Raw genomic sequence first — 19666 nt, forward strand, 5'->3', positions numbered from 1 at the left:
ATTTAACGTCATAATTTATTAATATTTTCAGTTATCCTTGTTTACATAATATACTTGATGTGGTTCAGTCATCTTTAGTCATAGGCGGTCTTTCCATTGGGCAAAGTCAGGCAATTGCCCTGAGCCTCGTCCAATCAGGGGCCTCGTCGTCGCTTTACGGTATTCCTGTTTTCCTGCATGCTATACATCATTATTTACTATGTAATAATTCATTGTGATTATACATATTTTCCACTCGACATGAACCACATTGCTACGAAAATAATAAAAGCAATAAAGCATGATTCACGTGTAATCCTACAGCTAGATTTACAAGCAAAACCACCAGTATGTGACGTGATGTCACGCACAGCTATCCGGCTTCGCTCTTTCTCAGAGCCGTAGTGTCTGAAGTAACCTAGGCAACGACGCGAGCGGGCTGAATAGAGTGCTCTGAGATGATGCTAAAAATAGTAACACTGCGGTCTGCACGGCCATCTTGGAAGTCACTCGCTCCAGAGCGCTCATAGAGTACACATCATAGAGTACACATTCACCGATTCGTTTCCGCGTTAGAGGGCTTAGAAGCTTGGATTTTTTAAGAATTTAGACATCTGAAGTGATGGAGCACTACTGTGAAAGTTTGGATAAGCAGGCACGGGAGCGTTATGCTGAGAAGGTACGTTTCATTGGGAATGTAGATCCATACACTGTCAGTGAGAAGGAATGGAAAGCTGACCCCAGCTTGTTGCCGCATGTGACATACATCGATCTTGTGAACTATCTAGTGTTTCACCCAAGTCCATTTTGTGAACTAAAGCATGTGTACATAAACATTACTAGGCCTAGATCTTAAATGCCATTTGATGCAACAATGCACTGCAGTAGACATAAGCTACCTAATGTGACAAATATATCCATTAATCATTGCTGAAAGTACATAGAAAAGATAATAGTTTGTATCACATTTATTTTAGTAACTATGAAATTCAAGACAATTTAACCTACCTGTCACAAAGTGATCAGAACAAATCCGGATACAGTCCAGTTGTCCTAAATTTGATTGGTTAATGGCAGCCAGCCACTGTCGTCTCCTCCGCTCGCTTTTCTCCTGTGCTGCAATTCCCTGGTTAGTCACGACTTTAGGGAGTCTGTGGAAGCTTTTGACACCCTTTTTCCCCCCGGCTACTACAGCCAACAATGACACACGTATTCGGCATTGTCACCCCTTTTTGCTTCACTGAACAACAACAATGCACTGACACAGCGACCTTTGACTTCCAATATGACCGCCGCTTGGTTCGCGCTGACCTCGAAGCACTCTATACATGCACCAGCACCATCTAGCTCTAGCTGCAGAGCCCTCGTAAAATTTTTTTTTAAAGTAAAATCAGAATGAAACGATTTCTAAGTGGCAGTGAGAAAAGGAAGAGGAAAAAGGATAGCGAACAGTTTGTTGAAAAGCTACCGAAATTAACAACCTTCTTCCACACAAGTTCTTCCACCGAAGAAGAACCCAGGGCCAGCACATCTAATGAGCTGGGTTTTGCCAACAGCAATGCTAGCTGCAGTGGTAGTCGTAGAGATATCGATATTATACCACCAGCATCAAAATTAACTCATCTCGCAACGAGCATGAGCCAGAAGAAGAAGCAGGCAATCAATCCACTGATGACACGGCCACAGAATCGGTGAATGAAGCTGAAAACATTAATGTGATTAGCAGAAGTGAAAGCCCCATAGTCACTATCAGTGAAGATCCAGCCTTATGGCCAGCAAAGTTAACAGACACAGAGAGAATTGAAATAGTTAAAAAAGGTCCAGTGCAAATTAAGAACTTTGCTTTCCCACCCAATGCGGATAAACCACCCAGGTAATTTACCAAAGAAAACTATGCTATGACGATGAGAAACAGAGAGAAAATCAACAGAAAGTGGTTGCTTTATTCGGTCAGTGCAGACGCAGTCTATTGTTTCGGTTGTCGTATCTTCGGGGAATCAAAGACAGCGCTTAGTTCCAGTGGGTTTCGCTCCTGGAAACACAGCGCACATAGACAGACAGGCAGACACACACACACACACACACACACACACACTCTCCTCTACTGACACACACACACAGCTTATATTCAGGTATTCAGTGATCTTTATTGGGTTTTTTTCAATCATTTCCATGTGTTCACAATAAATATTGTTCGTCAGTACGTATGATTCATCATCTCATTATTATTATAGATGTATGGGTTGGGGTTGAGGGGGGGCCTCCAAATTGTCCTTTGCCCAGAGCCTCAGATTTCCTAAAACCGCCCCTGTCTTTAGTTGGCTCTAACACTGCTTGTGGTGTCAACACTTTTTTCTCAAATGGAACTTCATTTACTGTTTGACATGATAATATAGAATTTATCACATGTAACCTACTATTTTAATTAACATACCTACTTAGTACTGCTGTTATTTTTCAAGTATTTTTTTTTTTTTGGTGGAATGTAATATTGTAGGTGATGTCAACACTTGTCAAATAGAACTTTGTGTAATTTTTATGAACTATTTAATATTAATAAATTTTATTTGCAAAATTTACATCAATAATTCTGGTATTACTGATACAATGTATATTAAATAATTAAGTTTATAGTTCAGTCATTCTCTTTAGTAGATAATTGTTTACTTGACTGTACATATATAATCCTTTTTAATTCAGTTGTTTTCTCTGGGATCTAAAATTTCTTTTTATTCAGTACATGCTTATTTGATCCCTTTAACTTGATGCAGTGTGATAAATATGCCTTTTACAATAGGAGTGTATAATGTGGAATAAAACAATTGGTGCTTTGGATTATATATTGGAATTTTTCTTGTGTATAAGGGCTCATGGGTAAGGGAAAAGTACAGATTTTATAAGGGAATGGGTAACTAAAGGTTGACATTTATGTAATTATTTTACTATTAACACTTTTTTTACAGGTCTGTTAGAATAAATACAGTATAATACTGTTATTACTTCATAGTAACAATCTGTAATTGCTTTGCTTTACAATATTTTATTGACAACTCAAGTTGCCAGTAAATTATTGTAAAACGTTTATGCAAAAATTACTGTAAAGTTAAGGTAAAGTACTGTAAAGTTAATATACTGTCAAATTACCACTATTAAACAGTCATTAAAAATCATACCTCATTAAACAATCATACAAAGGACAGTTTTGTTGACTATTTTAATGTAAAGCCAGGAATACATGAGCAAAAATACAAAGAAATGATACCAATTCACAAAAATAAAAAAAAAATCAAAAGGACACCACAGATGTGTTCTGGCTAATGTGACAGTTGGAAAATGAAGAACAAAATTCCCTTGTATCACTCAGCAACAAGATTACCCAGATAAACAAATGCTGTGAATGCCCTAAAACACAACGCCAGTCAAAGTCCATTGGTTTCCTTAACAGACTGCACACATTCACAATGAAGGAGTGATGTTTCTTCTGGACCATCTTGGCAGTTTTCTTACCAATGATATTCCCAGTTGAGGCCTTGGAGCCAGTGGTAGGGTTTATTCCTAGAAAGCACCTTCGAAATAAAAACACACCACAAGTAAACATATGGTTTACATATGGAAAACTGCATTTGTTGTTAAAAAGGATAAATTGACATGAAGACCAAAGAGCTGACTCTTGGAGAAAAGCAAGCCATTTTGAAGCTGAAATAAAGAGGGGAAAATTAATCAGAACCTTTGCACAAGCATTGCGCATAGCCAATACAGCAAGCTGGAATGTCATGTAAAAGAAAGAAATCACTGGTGTACTAACAAACCAGACACCAAATACGAAAGGAAAAAAAAAACAGCAGTTGATGACAGAAACATTGTGAGAGCTGTGAAGGAAAAACCCCAAAACAACAGTCACGTACATCACCAACAACCTCCACAGGGCAGGGATGAAGATATCACAATCCAATGTTCAAAGAAGGCTTTAAGATTAGAGATATGGAGGTCATACCACAAGATGCAAACCACTCCTCAGCTGTAAGAATCAGGTGGCCAGATAGAAATTCACAAAAAACAAATACAGAGAAGAGTCACAAAAGTTCTGGAACCTACCTTAGATTAACCACTACCAAAGTGATGGAAAGGCCAAACTGTGTCGAAAGAAAAGATCTGCTCATGCTATAAAACATACATGCTCAAGAAAGGAGGAGACAGTGTCATAGTTTGGGCTTGCATGGCTGCTTCTGAAACAGGCTCACTAATCTTTATTAATGATGTAACTCACAATGGTAGCAGCAGAATGAATTCAGAAGTCTACAAAAACATTGTCTCTGCCAATTTACAGAGAAATGCATTCAGTCTAATTGGGTGGAACATCATTATGCAGGAAGACAATGACCCAATACACACTGCCAACATAACAAAGGACTTAGACCCTGTCCACACAGCAATGGATTCAGGTGACTCCGATACAATTGCTTATCGTTTAGGCCTGGCGTCCACACGGCACCGGCGTTTTGGGTGCCCAAAATGCAATCTTTTTGAGAACGGGTTCCAGAGTGGAAAGATCTGGCCACGTTGCCGTTGAGAAGTCATCTGGATGAGTAGAATGGATTTGTTTACGATGACGTCACAACCACATGACTGTCAGTGCTTCACGCCGGGTAGAAGTGTAACGAACTCGATGCGAGTTGTCAACAAATCCTATAACTTGGTTCATGAAACGCGCTTACAAAATATTTTCACTGTGAATATTTATTGTGTAATGGTGCAAAGTGAGAGAGAGAGAGAGAGAGAGAGAGAGAGAGAGAGAGAGAGAGAGAGAGAGAGAAATAGCCCTTAGGGCAGAGTCAATCCCGCCAGCAAAAATAGGGAAAAAAAGGAGCGATCTCACCTCTTCAGATGTTGGTTTAAGTCCTACAATACATTCCTCAAAAAGGGCGTAGAAGAACAAATTAATCCATCAACGTGTAGCATTCAATTTATTCCGGACCATTAAAGACGTCGCCTTCCGCGTAGAATCATACGTCATCCTCGCTGCCAGATTGGATAGGTCAAAGCGGAGAATAAAGATGCCTCATTCATGTGCTGCGTTTAACTGTACCAACAGGTTTACCGTCCAAATGAGATCACATGGGATTACCTTTCACAGGTGAGACTGGAAAAATACTTTGCATTGTATTTGGTCATTATAATGTAATTTTACGAACAGATTTTCCTGACTTTGTGGCTAATATGAAGTCTCGCGCATAATAGTTTATGCGCATGCGTCCTTACTACTTCTATTGTTCTGGTGTCTCCGAAGGGACCGTCTTACAGCGCCTCAGAGGTGTGGCATGTGTATTGCATCGTTTTCAGCAAGCGTTGCGTTGCCATATGGACCTGATATTTTACTGATCGTTGTCCATTTGGATGTGATATATTTTTAAATAACATCTCGTTGCCGTTGTCGTGTGGATGTAGCCTTAGTCTGGGGAAAAAGTGGAAAGTTTTACACTGGCTAAGTCAATCACCAGACCTTAACACATGCATTTCACCTCTTGAAGAGGAGACTGATTGGGGAAACAGGAAGGATGTTTGTGGGTCACTGGCTTGATACAGTTATTGTAGATGCAGTTACAGCAAACAAATTATGTGTTATTTACTTTAAGATGATCCATTCCAATACTTTTGTTTACCAAGTAATTGGGTGGTCTGCCACTAATGGTTCTAAGTTGTTGAACACATCTAGATGTAAATGTCAGGAAATGAAAGCTGAAATTCTATTAAATATTAAATATTAGATCTCTTACATCTAAAGCACTAATGGTTAATGAACTCATTACTGATCAGGAGTTTAATGTACTGTGTTTAACAGAAACATGGATTAAGCCAAATGAATATATAGCATTAAATGAAGCGAGTCCTCCTGGATACAGTTATATACACCAGCCTCGTCTAACTTGCAGAGGAGGAGGCGTCGCGGTTATTTATAACGATTATCTAGGTGTAACACACAAACCTGGTTATAAATTTAATACATTTGAAGTTCTTCATACTCATATAATGTATGTAGCCTCGAAAAATAAGTCTACCCAGTTAATTCCATTGCTTATTATTTACAGGCCCCCGGGGCCATATTCCGAGTTTCTTTCTGAATTTGCAGATTTTATCTCAGATTTGGTTATTTCCTTAGACAAAGCTTTAGTTGTCGGAGATTTTAATATTCACTTTGATAACCCAGAAGACCCTTTAAAAACAGCGTTTGTGTCCATCTTAGATTCAGTCGGGATTAAGCAGAATGTCATAGGACCGACCCATAATGGTGGTCACACCCTTGATCTAATACTAACATTCAGATTAAACGTAGACAATATAGTCATACTTCCACAGTCTGAAGTTATCTCAGATCATTGTCTCATCTCATTCAAAATATGTCTGAGTAATAATATATGCACCTCACCACGCTACTGTATTAAACGTACTTTCACGTCAACTACTGCACAGAGCTTTATAAATGATCTCCCAGAGCTGTCAACTTTGATTGGGTCACTGTCAGCCCCTGCAGAACTTGATCAGGCAACTGAATGCTTAGAGTCAACATTCCGCCATACTTTAGATAATGTAGCTCCTCTAAAAAGGAAAATGGTCAGAGACAAAAAATTAGCACCCTGGTATAATGATGACACTCGCACATTAAAACAGACCACTTGAAAATTGGAACGTAAATGGCGTCAAACAAAATTGGTAGTATTCAAATTAGCTTGGAAGGAGAGCTTCCTGAAGTATAGAAAAGCTCTTAGTGCTGCGAGATCAACATATTTCTCCTCCCTAATAGAAGATAACAAAAATAATCATAGATTCCTATTTAATACTGTAGCAAAATTAACCAGGAATAAGTCCACTATCAACACATGCACACCTGCAGTATGTAGTAGCAACGACTTCATGAATTTTTTTAATGACAAAATTGAGAATATCCGACAAAAAATTCAAACTACTAATTTAAGGTTAGACAATGAAAGTGACCTTGTAGTTAACAATATAACTGTATCAGATCATCAGTTAGAATGTTTTACTCCCCTAAAAGAAACTGAATTACTTTCATTAATCTCTACATCAAAAGCCTCAACTTGCGTACTAGATCCCTTACCGACACATCTATTCAAACAGATAATGCCTGGAGTAATTGAACCGCTTCTAAAAATAATAAATTCTTCTCTTATGATTGGCTATGTACCCAAATTCTTTAAACTAGCAGTTATCAAACCCCTGATTAAAAAACCTGACCTTGATCCCTGTCAGCTGTCCAATTATCGGCCAATATCAAACCTCCCCTTTATCTCCAAGATCCTTGAAAAAGCTGTGGCACAGCAGTTATGCTCATATTTACATAGGAATAACATCCATGAAATGTATCAGTCAGGATTTAGACCTCATCATAGCACAGAGACAGCACTGGTTAAAGTAGTAAACGACCTACTGTTGGCATCTGATCAGGGCTGTGTCTCGCTACTTGTGTTGCTTGACCTTAGTGCAGCATTTGATACCATTGATCATTCCATTCTTCTGGATAGACTAGAAAATGTTGTGGGAGTTAAGGGAATGGCCCTCTCCTGGCTCAGGTCTTATCTAACTGATCGTTATCAGTATGTTGATATAAATGGTGATATTTCTAGACGTACCGAGGTAAAGTTTGGTGTTCCACAAGGTTCTGTCTTGGGTCCACTGCTTTTTTCTCTATATATGTTACCTCTGGGCGATATTATTCGTAAACATTGTATTAGTTTCCACTGTTATGCTGATGACACACAGTTGTATGTCTCTGCAAAACCTGATGAGAGACACCAGCTTAATAAAATTGAGGTATGTGTTAAGGACATTAGACACTGGATGCTTATTAATTTCCTTCTGCTTAACTCTGACAAGACTGAAGTACTTGTGCTAGGACCACATACAGCTAGAAGTAAGTTTTCTGATTACACAGTAACTCTGGATGGCCTTTCTGTTTCTTCACGTGCAGCAGTAAAAGAACTCGGAGTGATTATTGACCCCAGTCTTTCATTCGAAACTCACATTGATAACATCACCTGGATAGCTTTCTTTCATCTCAGAAATATTGCAAAGATAAGAAATTTAATGTCATTGCATGATGCAGAAAAACTAGTCCATGCTTTCGTTACCTCCAGGTTGGATTATTGTAATGCCTTACTGTCTGGATGTTCCAATAAGTGCATAAACAAGCTCCAGTTAGTTCAAAATGCCGCAGCAAGAGTCCTTACTAGAACTAGAAAATATGACCACATCACGCCTGTCTTGTCCACACTGCATTGGCTCCCAATCAAGTTTCGTATTGATTATAAAATACTACTATTGACCTTTAAAGCACTAAATGGTCTCGCACCACAGTACCTGAGTGAACTTCTGCTCCTCTATGACCCGCCACGCCTACTTAGATCAAAAGGTGCAGGCTATCTGCTGGTACCTCGTATAGTGAAGGCTACATCAGGGGGCAGAGCCTTTTCTTACAAAGCCCCACTCTTATGGAACAGCCTTCCAAGTAATGTTCGGGAATCAGACACAGTCTCAGCATTTAAGTCTAGGCTGAAAACATATCTGTTTAGTCAAGCCTTTTGTTAATGGTGTTTATGAGGTAAAGGAGTAGATCTGGAGGGTCCTCAGACATAGAGTGTTTTGGTAAACTGGGATGTATGGATGCTGTCAGTCCCCACTCGCTTGCTCACTCGAGTTTGTTGACGGTGTAGTGGCTGGCTGCTTTATGTCCCGGGGCTCCCTCATGCCTGTGTTACCTTCTGGCTCTCTCCTTTTAGTTATGCTGTCATAGTTAGTTGCCGGAGTCCCTGCTTGTACTCGGTGCAATATGTATACTGTTCCTACTTATTCAGGTGACATTGGCATACCTAACCACCTGTGTTTTCTTTCTCTCCCCCCCACCCCAAATCTGTCCCTCTGAGTTACATGGAGTCAACAGGAAATCTTTTGGTGGAGACGGTGGGGACCTCGACTGGCTATCGTAGCCTGCAGGGAATCAGCCGTCAGACATTCTATCGCATGTCCCAGACCCGGTGAAATGTAACTGAATTGTCTTGGCCAGGCCTAAGGGTCCCATCTGCATCTCATCATTGCTGAGGAGTGTGCTCCCATCACCCAATCAAGCATCCAGCCAGAGCAGGTCATGATATATTTTTTACCATATTAACATGCCATTGTGTGTTATGCCTGATGTAAAGACTCTCGTCTCTGCGAGCCTACCACACAGATTTAATACTTGTCATTTTTAGGGCATACCTAACAACGTGTTTTCTTTCTCTCTCTCTCTTCCCCCCCCCATCTGTCCCTCTGAGTTACATGTTGATCCTGGGATTGAGATGCTGGCCTCTTCTGCCCCTCGGACCTGCTTGATCCATCCTGGTGCCCTGTGTCTGGTCGGAGTTTTATCGCCCCACTCCTGTGAAGGACGGCCCCATGAGGACAGTTGAGGGTTATACCTGTTAAAACTGTTAATATTATAGTCAGGCTGTCTGTTGTTGCCCAAATGAGGATGGGTTCCCTTTTGAGTCTGGTTCCTCTCGAGGTTTCTTCCTCATGTCGTCTGGGGGAGTTTTTCCTTGCCACCGTCGCCACAGGCTTGCTCATTGGGGATAGATTAGGGATAAAATTAGCTCATGTTTTAAGTCGTTCAAATTCTGTAAAGCTGCTTTGCGACAATGTTTATTGTTAAAAGCGCTGTACAAATAAACTTGAAACTTGAAATTCTATCTATCTATCTATCTATCTATCTATCTATCTATCTATCTATCTAACAATAGATCTATCATCTTACTTTCATCTTTTGATTTCAAACCCAAATTTCTTCAGTGTATAGCAGAAAACAAAAGAATTGGCCTTGGTGTTACAGTACTATCAGAGGTGATTGCATCTATGTCTATTCATAGATAAAAGACCTCTTTTTATAGTACCTTGCACAAGAATTCACCCCTCTTGAACTTTTACATATTTGGTAGTGTTACAACCTGGAATCAAAATAGACTTAACTGGGGATTTTTAGTTACTTGATGTATGCAATTTTGAATGTATGGATGTTGGTTGCATAAGTATTCACGATATATAATATATGGTAGAACCACCTCTGGTTATAATTTCAGCTGAAGTCTTCTGAGATATGTCTCAGTCACTTGAGTTGCATTTACCCAATGGGCTATAAGGTCTTCACTCAGCCACGAGGGGGCATCAGAGGCAAATACCCTTGACGGGATTATTTTTTATTGCTTTTTAATGAGTTTTGACATTTCAGTGGGAGTCTCTGGCCTTATCAGTGTGCAGTGGAGAAAAAGCTGTGGAGAAAACGCTGGCCTTGTGGTGTGAGGTTTCGGTCCTGATGGACTGCAGCCTCCTGCCAGAGAGGAGTGTCTCAAAAAGTTTATGTCCAGAGTGCCAGAGGTTGGCCACAATCTTTTCTGCCCTCCTCAGGGTCCTGGAATTGTACAAGTCCTGGAGAGATGGAAGATTGCAGCTGATCACCTTCTTGGCAGAGTGAATGATACGCTACAGTCTGCCGTTATCCCTGGCAGTGGCAGCAGCATTCCAGATGGTGATGGAAGAGCTGAGGATGGACTGTAAATGTGCACCATCATTGGGCTTGGCAGGTTGAACTTCTTCAACTGCTGCAGGAAATACATCCTGTGCTGTGCTTTCGTGTTTTTAATGAGTTTTGACATTTGTACCTTTCCATAGCATTTATATGCATCTGATATACAGCCATACTAATCTAACCAACCTAATTACAAAGCAGGTTAAAGCCCTTTTAAATTTCCCCTGTCGTGAGTCTGAATATGTTTTCTTTAATATGCAGTGCTGACTGCATAATATTCTTTACTGGATTGCTGATAGATTATGCAGCTCCAACTGCTGGATTGTTTGCTGAAGTTCTAGCTCAACCCCTACAGCATGTTGTTGACACAAAGTTACTTGTGGTGCTCAAAATTTCATTATCTCTCTGTGGTTTGAGTGTGTGCATTTCCCCATGGCCTCCTTACACTTTTAATATCGGGGTATGTACGATGCACAATGTACAAATAACACCAGTTCCCCAAATATATAACAAGCTCCACAAATAAACAGGAACTTATAGGCACAAGCCTCAAAACATTTAAACGCAGTTCTCTTGATCAGCTTTGCACATTTGATTCTGGATATATTTGCCCATTTTTAACTGCAGAATTGTACAAGCTTAGACAGATTGGATGTAGGCTGTTGGTGACCACCAATTTTCCTGTCTTGCCACAGATTCTTAATTGTATCTGAGCTGTGAATGGGCCATTCTAAAATATTCAGGTTCTTGGTTTTGAACCACTACAGTATAGCTTTGGCAATACGTTTAGATTTGTTCCCTTGTTGGAAGGTGTAACTCTGCCCCAGTCTCAAGCCTCTTGCAGACTGGAATGGGATTTTACATAGTTTGCTCTCATCCTTGACCAGTTTCCCAGGCCTTGCTTGAAGGGGGTGAATGCAGGGTACTGTATATCATAAGTAAGTTGTAAATTATAAATGTTAGTCATTTTCCACTGAAAACTACTTTCAGTTCAAAAAGATCCGCTGAACCTATGTGTGCATTTTTGTTATCTTTTCAAAAATGCGACAAACATCAAAAGCAGATTCAAAGCAACACAAAAAATAACTACTTATGAGATTATAAAATAGACAAACTATAAAATAGAGGTACAATTTAATTTTCTATGTTGAAACCAATAGGCCTAATTCAACTGTCTTCCAAGTGATTCCTTTGAAGCTTAGAACTGATATGACTTACGGCTAATGACTTTATTGCTCCCTATTTGGTCTGCACAGACACTGATTAATATCCCCAGATGTGTTTTATCAGAGTAGAAGAGAGGTGTAAGATTGACAGAAGAACAGGGGAGAATTCTGTTGCTGTTGGAGGATTGCACAATGGTTGAAGAGAATATAAGGTTTGATCCAAATAAAACTTAATTATTTTCAGAGAGTGATGACATTGAGTCAGCCTCTGGAATGAATTTAAGGGTTGTGAAACATTCCTCTCCTAAAAACATGCATTGTGGGTTTTTATGATTCCTAATGGTTCATGTAATGTTGTCTGATTCATTCCTGTGATAATGTGCAAACATAATCAAATAAAAAAAAAAAACAGTTAAACAGAGTCTGGCAGAATAGATGTTCACAAAGAGGACATTTTCAGTAAACGTGCACATACCGTATGACAGATCCTAACAAATAAATGAGCAAGAATCCTGCTGTTCACTAAATCACATATTGTACACACTCTCACCCACACAGTTTTGAGACAGATGCTCATTGGAAGCACAACAAAACACACTCAACTCTAGTGTCAAGGCATCTAACAGAATGGACCACTAAGTTACAACAGTAAAACGTCATGGTATTTATAGAAATATGAAATGTATAATGAAGCACTAGTTAGCATGAGATACTTTAAAACCACTCAAATCCTTGTGCACTTAGTAGTTTTTTAATCAATAATTATTTTTAACAATAATTATAATATTTAGTTGACACATACAACCCCGATTCCAAAAAAGTTGGGACAAAGTACAAATTGTAAATAAAAACAGAATGCAATAATTTACAAATCTCAAAAACTGATATTGTATTCACAATAGAACATAGACAACATATCAAATGTCGAAAGTGAGACATTTTGAAATTTCATGCCAAATATTGGCTCATTTGAAATTTCATGACAGCAACACATCTCAAAAAAGTTGGGACAGGGGCAATAAGAGGCTGGAAAAGTTAAAGGTACAAAAAAGGAACAGCTGGAGGACCAAATTGCAACTCATTAGGTCAATTGGCAATAGGTCATTAACATGACTGTGTATAAAAAGAGCATCTTGGAGTGGCAGCGGCTCTCAGAAGTAAAGATGGGAAGAGGATCACCAATCCCCCTAATTCTGTGCCGACAAATAGTGGAGCAATATCAGAAAGGAGTTCGACAGTGTAAAATTGCAAAGAGTTTGAACATATCATCATCTACAGTGCATAATATCATCAAAAGATTCAGAGAATCTGGAAGAATCTCTGTGCATAAGGGTCAAGGCCGGAAAACCATACTGGGTGCCCGTGATCTTCGGGCCCTTAGACGGCACTGCATCACATACTTCTGTATTGGAAATCACAAAATGGGCTCAGGAATATTTCCAGAGAACATTATCTGTGAACACAATTCACCATGCCATCTGCCGTTGCCAGCTAAAACTCTATACAGTAGTTCAAAGAAGAAGCCGTATCGAAACATGATCCAGAAGCGCAGACGTCTTCTCTGGGCCAAGGCTCATTTAAAATGGACTGTGGCAAAGTGGAAAACTGTTCTGTGGTCAGACAAATCAAAATTTGAAGTTCTTTATGGAAATCAGGGACGCCGTGTCATTCGGACTAAAGAGGAGAAGGACAACCCAAGTTGCTATCAGTGCTCAGTTCAGAAGCCTGCATCTCTGATGGTATGGGGTCGCATTAGTGTGTGTGGCATGGGCAGCTTACACATCTGGAAAGACACCATCAATGCTGAAAGGTATATCCATGTTCTAGAGCAACATATGCTCCCATCCAGACAACGTCTCTTTCAGGGAAGACCTTGCATTTTCCAACATGACAATGCCAAACCACATACTGCATCAATTACAGCATCATGGCTGCATAGAAGAAGGGTCCGGGTACTGAACTGGCCAGCCTGCAGTCCAGATCTTTCACTCATAGAAAACATTTGGCGCATCATAAAACAGAAGATACAACAAAAAAAACCTAAGACAGTTGAGCAACTAGAATCCTACATTAGACAAGAATGGGTTAACATTCCTATCCCTAAATTTGAGCAACTTGTCTCCTCAGTCCCCAGACGTTTACAGACTGTTGTAAAGAGAAAAGGGGATGTCTCACAGTGGTAAACATGGCCTTGTCCCAACTTTTTTGAGATGTGTTGTTGTCACGAAATTTAAAATCACCTAATTTTTCTCTTTAAATGATACATTTTTTCAGTTTAAACATTTGATATGTCATCTATGTTCTATTCTGAATAACATATGGAATTTTGAAACTTCCACATCATTGCATTCCATTTTTATTTACAATTTGTACTTTGTCCCAACTTTTTTGGAATCGGGGTTGTATTTATTTAACTTTTCCTTTTATGTGTTTTATTTCTCTACATACTGTATACTTTCCAATCTACCCTCATAGCAGTGTGGCTTCAAATGTCAGCAGTTTAAGGGGAGAAAAAGAGAATACACATACTGACGTCAATAGTGAGGGCAGATAAAACGATCAATGCCACGTCTCTGAGAGAACCAGCAACCCCAGGAGTCTAATTCAAGGACTCCATCTAGTGATGAACTCCAGAAGCAAAGATTTTAATATATATCCACATGGTGGAGCTCATGCAACAATATAAGGACAACTGTTTAAAATCACAACTGGTTTCTGTCCATTTCCAACACACTTGTATTTATATATTGGACTCAGCAGGAAATAATGAACAATTTATTTTTAATGGTTTTTATTATGGCTGATTAATGACAAAAACCCAAGCATCATAAATTAAAAAAGAGGAATCACTGAATCATATATCCCTACCCCATTTTAAAACATAATGCAAGTAAAAAGTGAAAATTATATGCGATAGACATGATTAAAAGTTGGGGGGGGGGGGGTCAGCAATTGAACATGCAGTTAATTTGTATTTTATTCTTGTTTGTCATTGAGGAGCTACAAACACAAATCACAAAACAAGCAGGTAAAGTACAAATGATAAAGTCATGACATCTGTAATATTTACAGTGATAGTGTATAGTATTACAAGAAAGTACAATGTACATTGGTTTTGATCAATGCCACGTCTCTAATGCCCCTTTTCCACCAAAGCAGTTCCAGGGCTGGTTCAGGGCCAGTGCTTAGTTTGGAACTGGGTTTTCTGTTTCCACTGAACAAAGAACTGGCTCTGGGCCAGAAGAAATGGTTCCAGGGTAGCACCAGCTCTTTGCTGGGCTAGAGGAAAGAATCGCTTACGTCAGCGGGGGGGGGGTGTTGTTAAGACCAACAACAATAGCAAGACCACGAGAGGGCGCCATTTCTGATCCCAATGAAGCACCGTAAAGCCGGAAGCAGCAGCTGTACAAACGCGAAGTCATCCATTATTGTTGTTGTTGTTGTTGTTGCTGCTTCTTCTTCTTCTTCTTCTTCTCAGTGTTGTTGTTGCTTCGATGTTCGCGCCAAGGTTTATGCAAACGCGCGACGTAACTGGCATATACAGTGACATAATGACGTGGCTCCCCTTAGCACCCTGAGCTATGGAAAAGCAAACTGGTTCTCAGCTGGCTCACAAGTTGAACGAGTTGTGAACCGGCACCAGCACTGGCCCCGAACCAGCCCTGGAACTGCTTTGGTGGAAAAGGGGAACCAGCAACACCAGGAGCCTAATTCAAGGAAATTGTTCAAAAATCAAAAAGTAGAATGGAACAAGCATGAATTGCAATATATAGTACATTTCACATAAACACACCAAGAGAGAGTGAGCTGATGGTGGTTTTACATCATCCAGCTATTTTCTATACTGCTTATCCATAATAGGCCATGGATGAGGTGAAGCGTATCCCAGCTGACACTGGAGGAGAGGCGGGGTACACCCTGGACAGGTCGCCCTAACCCTATCATGGGGCTAATGCAGAGAGACAGACAACCATTCAGATTCACATTCACACCTATGAGCAATTTAGAGCCAGTTGACCTAATCCACATGTCTTTGGACTGTGGGAGGAAACCAGAGTACGAGACACACAGGCACAAGGAGAACATGCAATTTTCACACAGAAAGGCCTCAATCAGCAGGCTTGAACCCAGAACCTGCTTGCTGTGAGGTGACAGTGCTAAGCACTACACCACTGTGCCATGTTTTTATTTATTGTGTACATTATGGAGCCAAGCTAACTGCATGCCAGAAAGAATCAGTTTGTGTGAAATGTACTCCGATCAAGATTAATGTAAACAAAAATAATAAATTGTTAATATAATTATAATCATATTTACAAGAAGCAAAAGTTGATACATACTTTGGCTAATCAGACATTTCCAGGTGAGTCCTGATTCTTGACAAACTAGTTGTGGTCATTCTTTTTGCATTTCTAAACCAGCTACTGATTGCAGAGATCATTCCTGTTCATTAAAAAATGTAATGAACAATATCTGATCACACAAATGTAAAAGATTCAAATTACATTTAACTGTAATCCTACTTTTATATTTAAAAATAACTACATTGTTGGTCATCAGAATCTGTGTAAAATTCTTTATTATTTTCTTCAGACTTTAAATTAATCGTCTTCAAGCCAGGAGATTCTATCAGCTCCTTTCTCAGTCCAGACTTACTGCATGTATGAATTGGACCTCCTTCATGTTGTAAACATTTTTCATGATGGGTATTGATGCTTGAGGTCTTTCCCACTCTGTTCCTTCCAAGGAATAAAACTCCGAGTTGATTTTCAGACATATCCGTTTCGAAGCCTGCTGTATCTCCAGATCTCTTTCTATTAGTCACTGCATTTTCTTGCTGGTCACCAGAAGAGGAAAAAGCAGAAGGGTTTTCTGCTTGGGAACTTGGATTTATCATTTCTGTTTTTTTTAAATCCTTTAGCAGTTCTTCCACTGCCTCATCAGATCTGTTACCTCGATTGTTCCAGCAGTGGTATCTGTCACCACATTGCTTTAACAGATTACGAAACTCTTTACCTCCTTCCTTAATAAACTCCTTAAAATCTTTTCCCTCAAGGTCATCACTGCGTGAAAATAGGATTGTGGTGTGATCCAGAAAGGTGTGGCCAAACACCTTTTGAAGTTCAGAGATTTTGCTAATTTCTTCTTCAGATTCCATTGAGCCAACACGTATGACCAGGAGAAAGGAGAAAGGTCCATCAAGACATTGTAGAGCCTGTTTTATTTGGGACACGACCTCACATTCAGTGAGTTCAGTGCAGTCCCAGCCTGGAGTATCTACTACTGTAACCTTCCAGCTATTGATTATCTCTGTAGCAGTTTCACATTGCTGTGTCACAGACTTTGCAGATGCTGCTGATTTGAACAGCGTTTTGCCCAATATTGTGTTTCCAGAAGAGCTCTTACCAGAGCCAGTTGCACCAATTAAAACGATCTGGACTGAATTATCAGTAAAAGTCTTCTTTGCCTTTGTAGACATTGTGATCTGAAATCACAAGTTTGAAAGAAAAAGTCACTGAGAAAATATGAAGAATTTTTTTCTTTGTTTCTTTGTAAATTTTCAAATATCTGAAAACTCAATATCTTAATATCTAAATATCCACATTCAAATATTAATCTAGATCAATTCTTCAGAGATTTCACAAAAGGGAATACACTGTACAGAGGTAATATAAACAAAATATTACTCCAGTGTGGTCTCTAACACTGTCTGGTTCATGCTGGGAAAATTCAACCATGACATTTTTTATTTGGGTAAACTATGCTAAGCATTTTCTGTTTATTCTGTATTAAAACTGTAATACATACAACCAGAGCATGTGTACAGTATGCTCATAAGACATGAGATAATCTAAAAATAAAACTCACCTTTGTGAAGTCGACAGAGAAGCAGACAAAAGAGTTGTGGTAGACTGAGGCTGAAACTATTTAAGGCTGTAAAGAGTCCAGCCTCATGAGCCAAGTTATCCATTCATGGTTGTGTACATCAGAGAGGAGGGTTTACAAATCCCATGCCAGTATATAAAACTTTGAGAAAGATTTGAGAAATTCATTTTCAATACTAACTTATCTAAAGGAAGACATTATCAACTGTATCAGTACTGCAATAACCATGGCTGCCTTTGGTGAGTGTGAAATGGCAGGGTTCTAATTTTTATAAACATCATCATAAATGATAAAAGATAAAGTTAATATTAGCATGCTGTATTTAATGTTTATCACACATTACACAGATCAAAAACCTTCTCGCCATTGTATTTATTACCTGTTGGCTCATTGTTATTTACAAAATTATACGTGAAATTATCCATGATTTTTGGCTCATATTCTCATAGTTTACTGCAATCTAGTGGCTAAATTTTAACTTTGTTTATTGCAGATAAATAAAAACAATAAGCCTATTTGTTTGATTGTTGCTTTTGTTTTCAATTTTGGCAGAATCTACGAGTAGTTTATTCAATTACATTAACTTAAAGCATTAATAACCTCATTTGGACTTGAAAAGAACATCTCTATAATCATAATATGCGAATAGCTTAGATTTTTATTTTAAATCTTGATTAAAAAAAACACTGCAGATGATCAACAAATTGAAACATATCTAGAATTTATTAAATACATCTTGAATATCAAAAATATGAGCTAAATCTTCAAACACTGTTGTATTATCTTACAGAGAGAGAGCCACTGCGCTTGGTCCTCCTGGGCAAGACTGGGGTTGGCAAAAGTGCCACAGGAAACAGCATTTTCGGTGAGAAAGTATTCAAGTCTGAAACAAGAGCCACATCTGTTACAAAGGAATGCACATCTGAAACAAGAATTATCAACAAACAACGTATAACAATCATTGACACACCTGGTTTATACGACACAACAATGCCTGCTGAGTTCATTGAAGATGAGACTGTGAGAGGTGCAAAACTGGTAGCTCCTGGTCCTCATGCATTTCTTCTTCTGCTTGATGTGAAGCGTCACACTGAAGAGGAGAGAAACACTGTCAATAAATTTAAAAAAATCTTTGGTGATGATGTGTGCAAATATATGATTGTGGTCTTCACTCATGGAGACGATCTTGAGTTTGAAAATAAACCCATAGAACGCTACATACGTGAGGCTGGGCCTCACCTTCAGAGCCTAATAGCTGCTTGCAAACAGAGATACCATGTGTTTAACAACAGGTCGCAGGACCGTACCCAAGTACTTCAATTCCTGCAAAAGATTCACGAGATGAAGGGGGAAAACAAGCATAGTTATTATAACTATGAAATGTTTTCAAAAGCACAGGCTCTCAAAGTAGCACAAGCAAGTGGAAAAGAGTGGCAACGAAGATTTGCAGAATTGAGCCGAAAAATGCAGCAGGAAACCAAATGTAGTTATGATTCCTCTGAAATGTCTGTAACTGCACAGGCTCTCAAAGCATCACAAGAAAAAGAAAAAGAGTGGGAACAAAGATATTCAGAATTGAAGCAACAATTGCAGAAAGAGCCAGAAGTAAAAAACGTGTGCATTATACTCTAGTGGAGAATGTATGATAATAATCTCCTTTAGAAAGACAAAAGTGGAGAATATAAAAGAAATGGATTTTAAAGCATGTACTGTACTTAAGAAAAATGTATTTAAAAAATACTGGAAAACATATAGAAAGACTGTAAAGTGCAACAATTTTAAGTATCTTTCTGTCTAATTGTATTTGATGTCATGTCTTACTTGTACAGTAAGCATTGATTATCTTTTTTCTGTTGATTATGTTTATGATATAAAATACTGTACATTATATTGTGATATATTCTACATCTGGTATATTGTTTTAACACAACAATAATACAAGTTCAGCTCAATTCTGATTCTAGATGTTTTAAAGGAAAGTAATATAGAGCATATGGAGAATATGGAGTACTGTGTCAAATTAAGTGATTTTTTTTCTCTTACTGACCGCCAGATTAAAAAA

At 38.8% G+C, this 19666-nt stretch overlaps 1 protein-coding gene across 1 annotated transcript; it reads left to right on the forward strand.

Annotated features, from left to right (window-relative positions):
* Nucleotides 1–17830: 17830 nt before the first annotated feature.
* Nucleotides 17831–19236, forward strand: LOC132888920 (GTPase IMAP family member 4-like). Its single transcript, XM_060925012.1, has 2 exons — nucleotides 17831–17843; nucleotides 18395–19236. Exons 1-2 carry the CDS (start codon nucleotides 17831–17833, stop codon nucleotides 19234–19236), a joined length of 855 nt encoding a protein of 284 aa, XP_060780995.1.
* Nucleotides 19237–19666: the final 430 nt, after the last annotated feature.

The sequence above is a fragment of the Neoarius graeffei genome, chromosome 7 (genome assembly GCF_027579695.1).
Source record: "Neoarius graeffei isolate fNeoGra1 chromosome 7, fNeoGra1.pri, whole genome shotgun sequence".
Classification (NCBI taxonomy): Eukaryota; Metazoa; Chordata; class Actinopteri; order Siluriformes; family Ariidae; genus Neoarius; species Neoarius graeffei.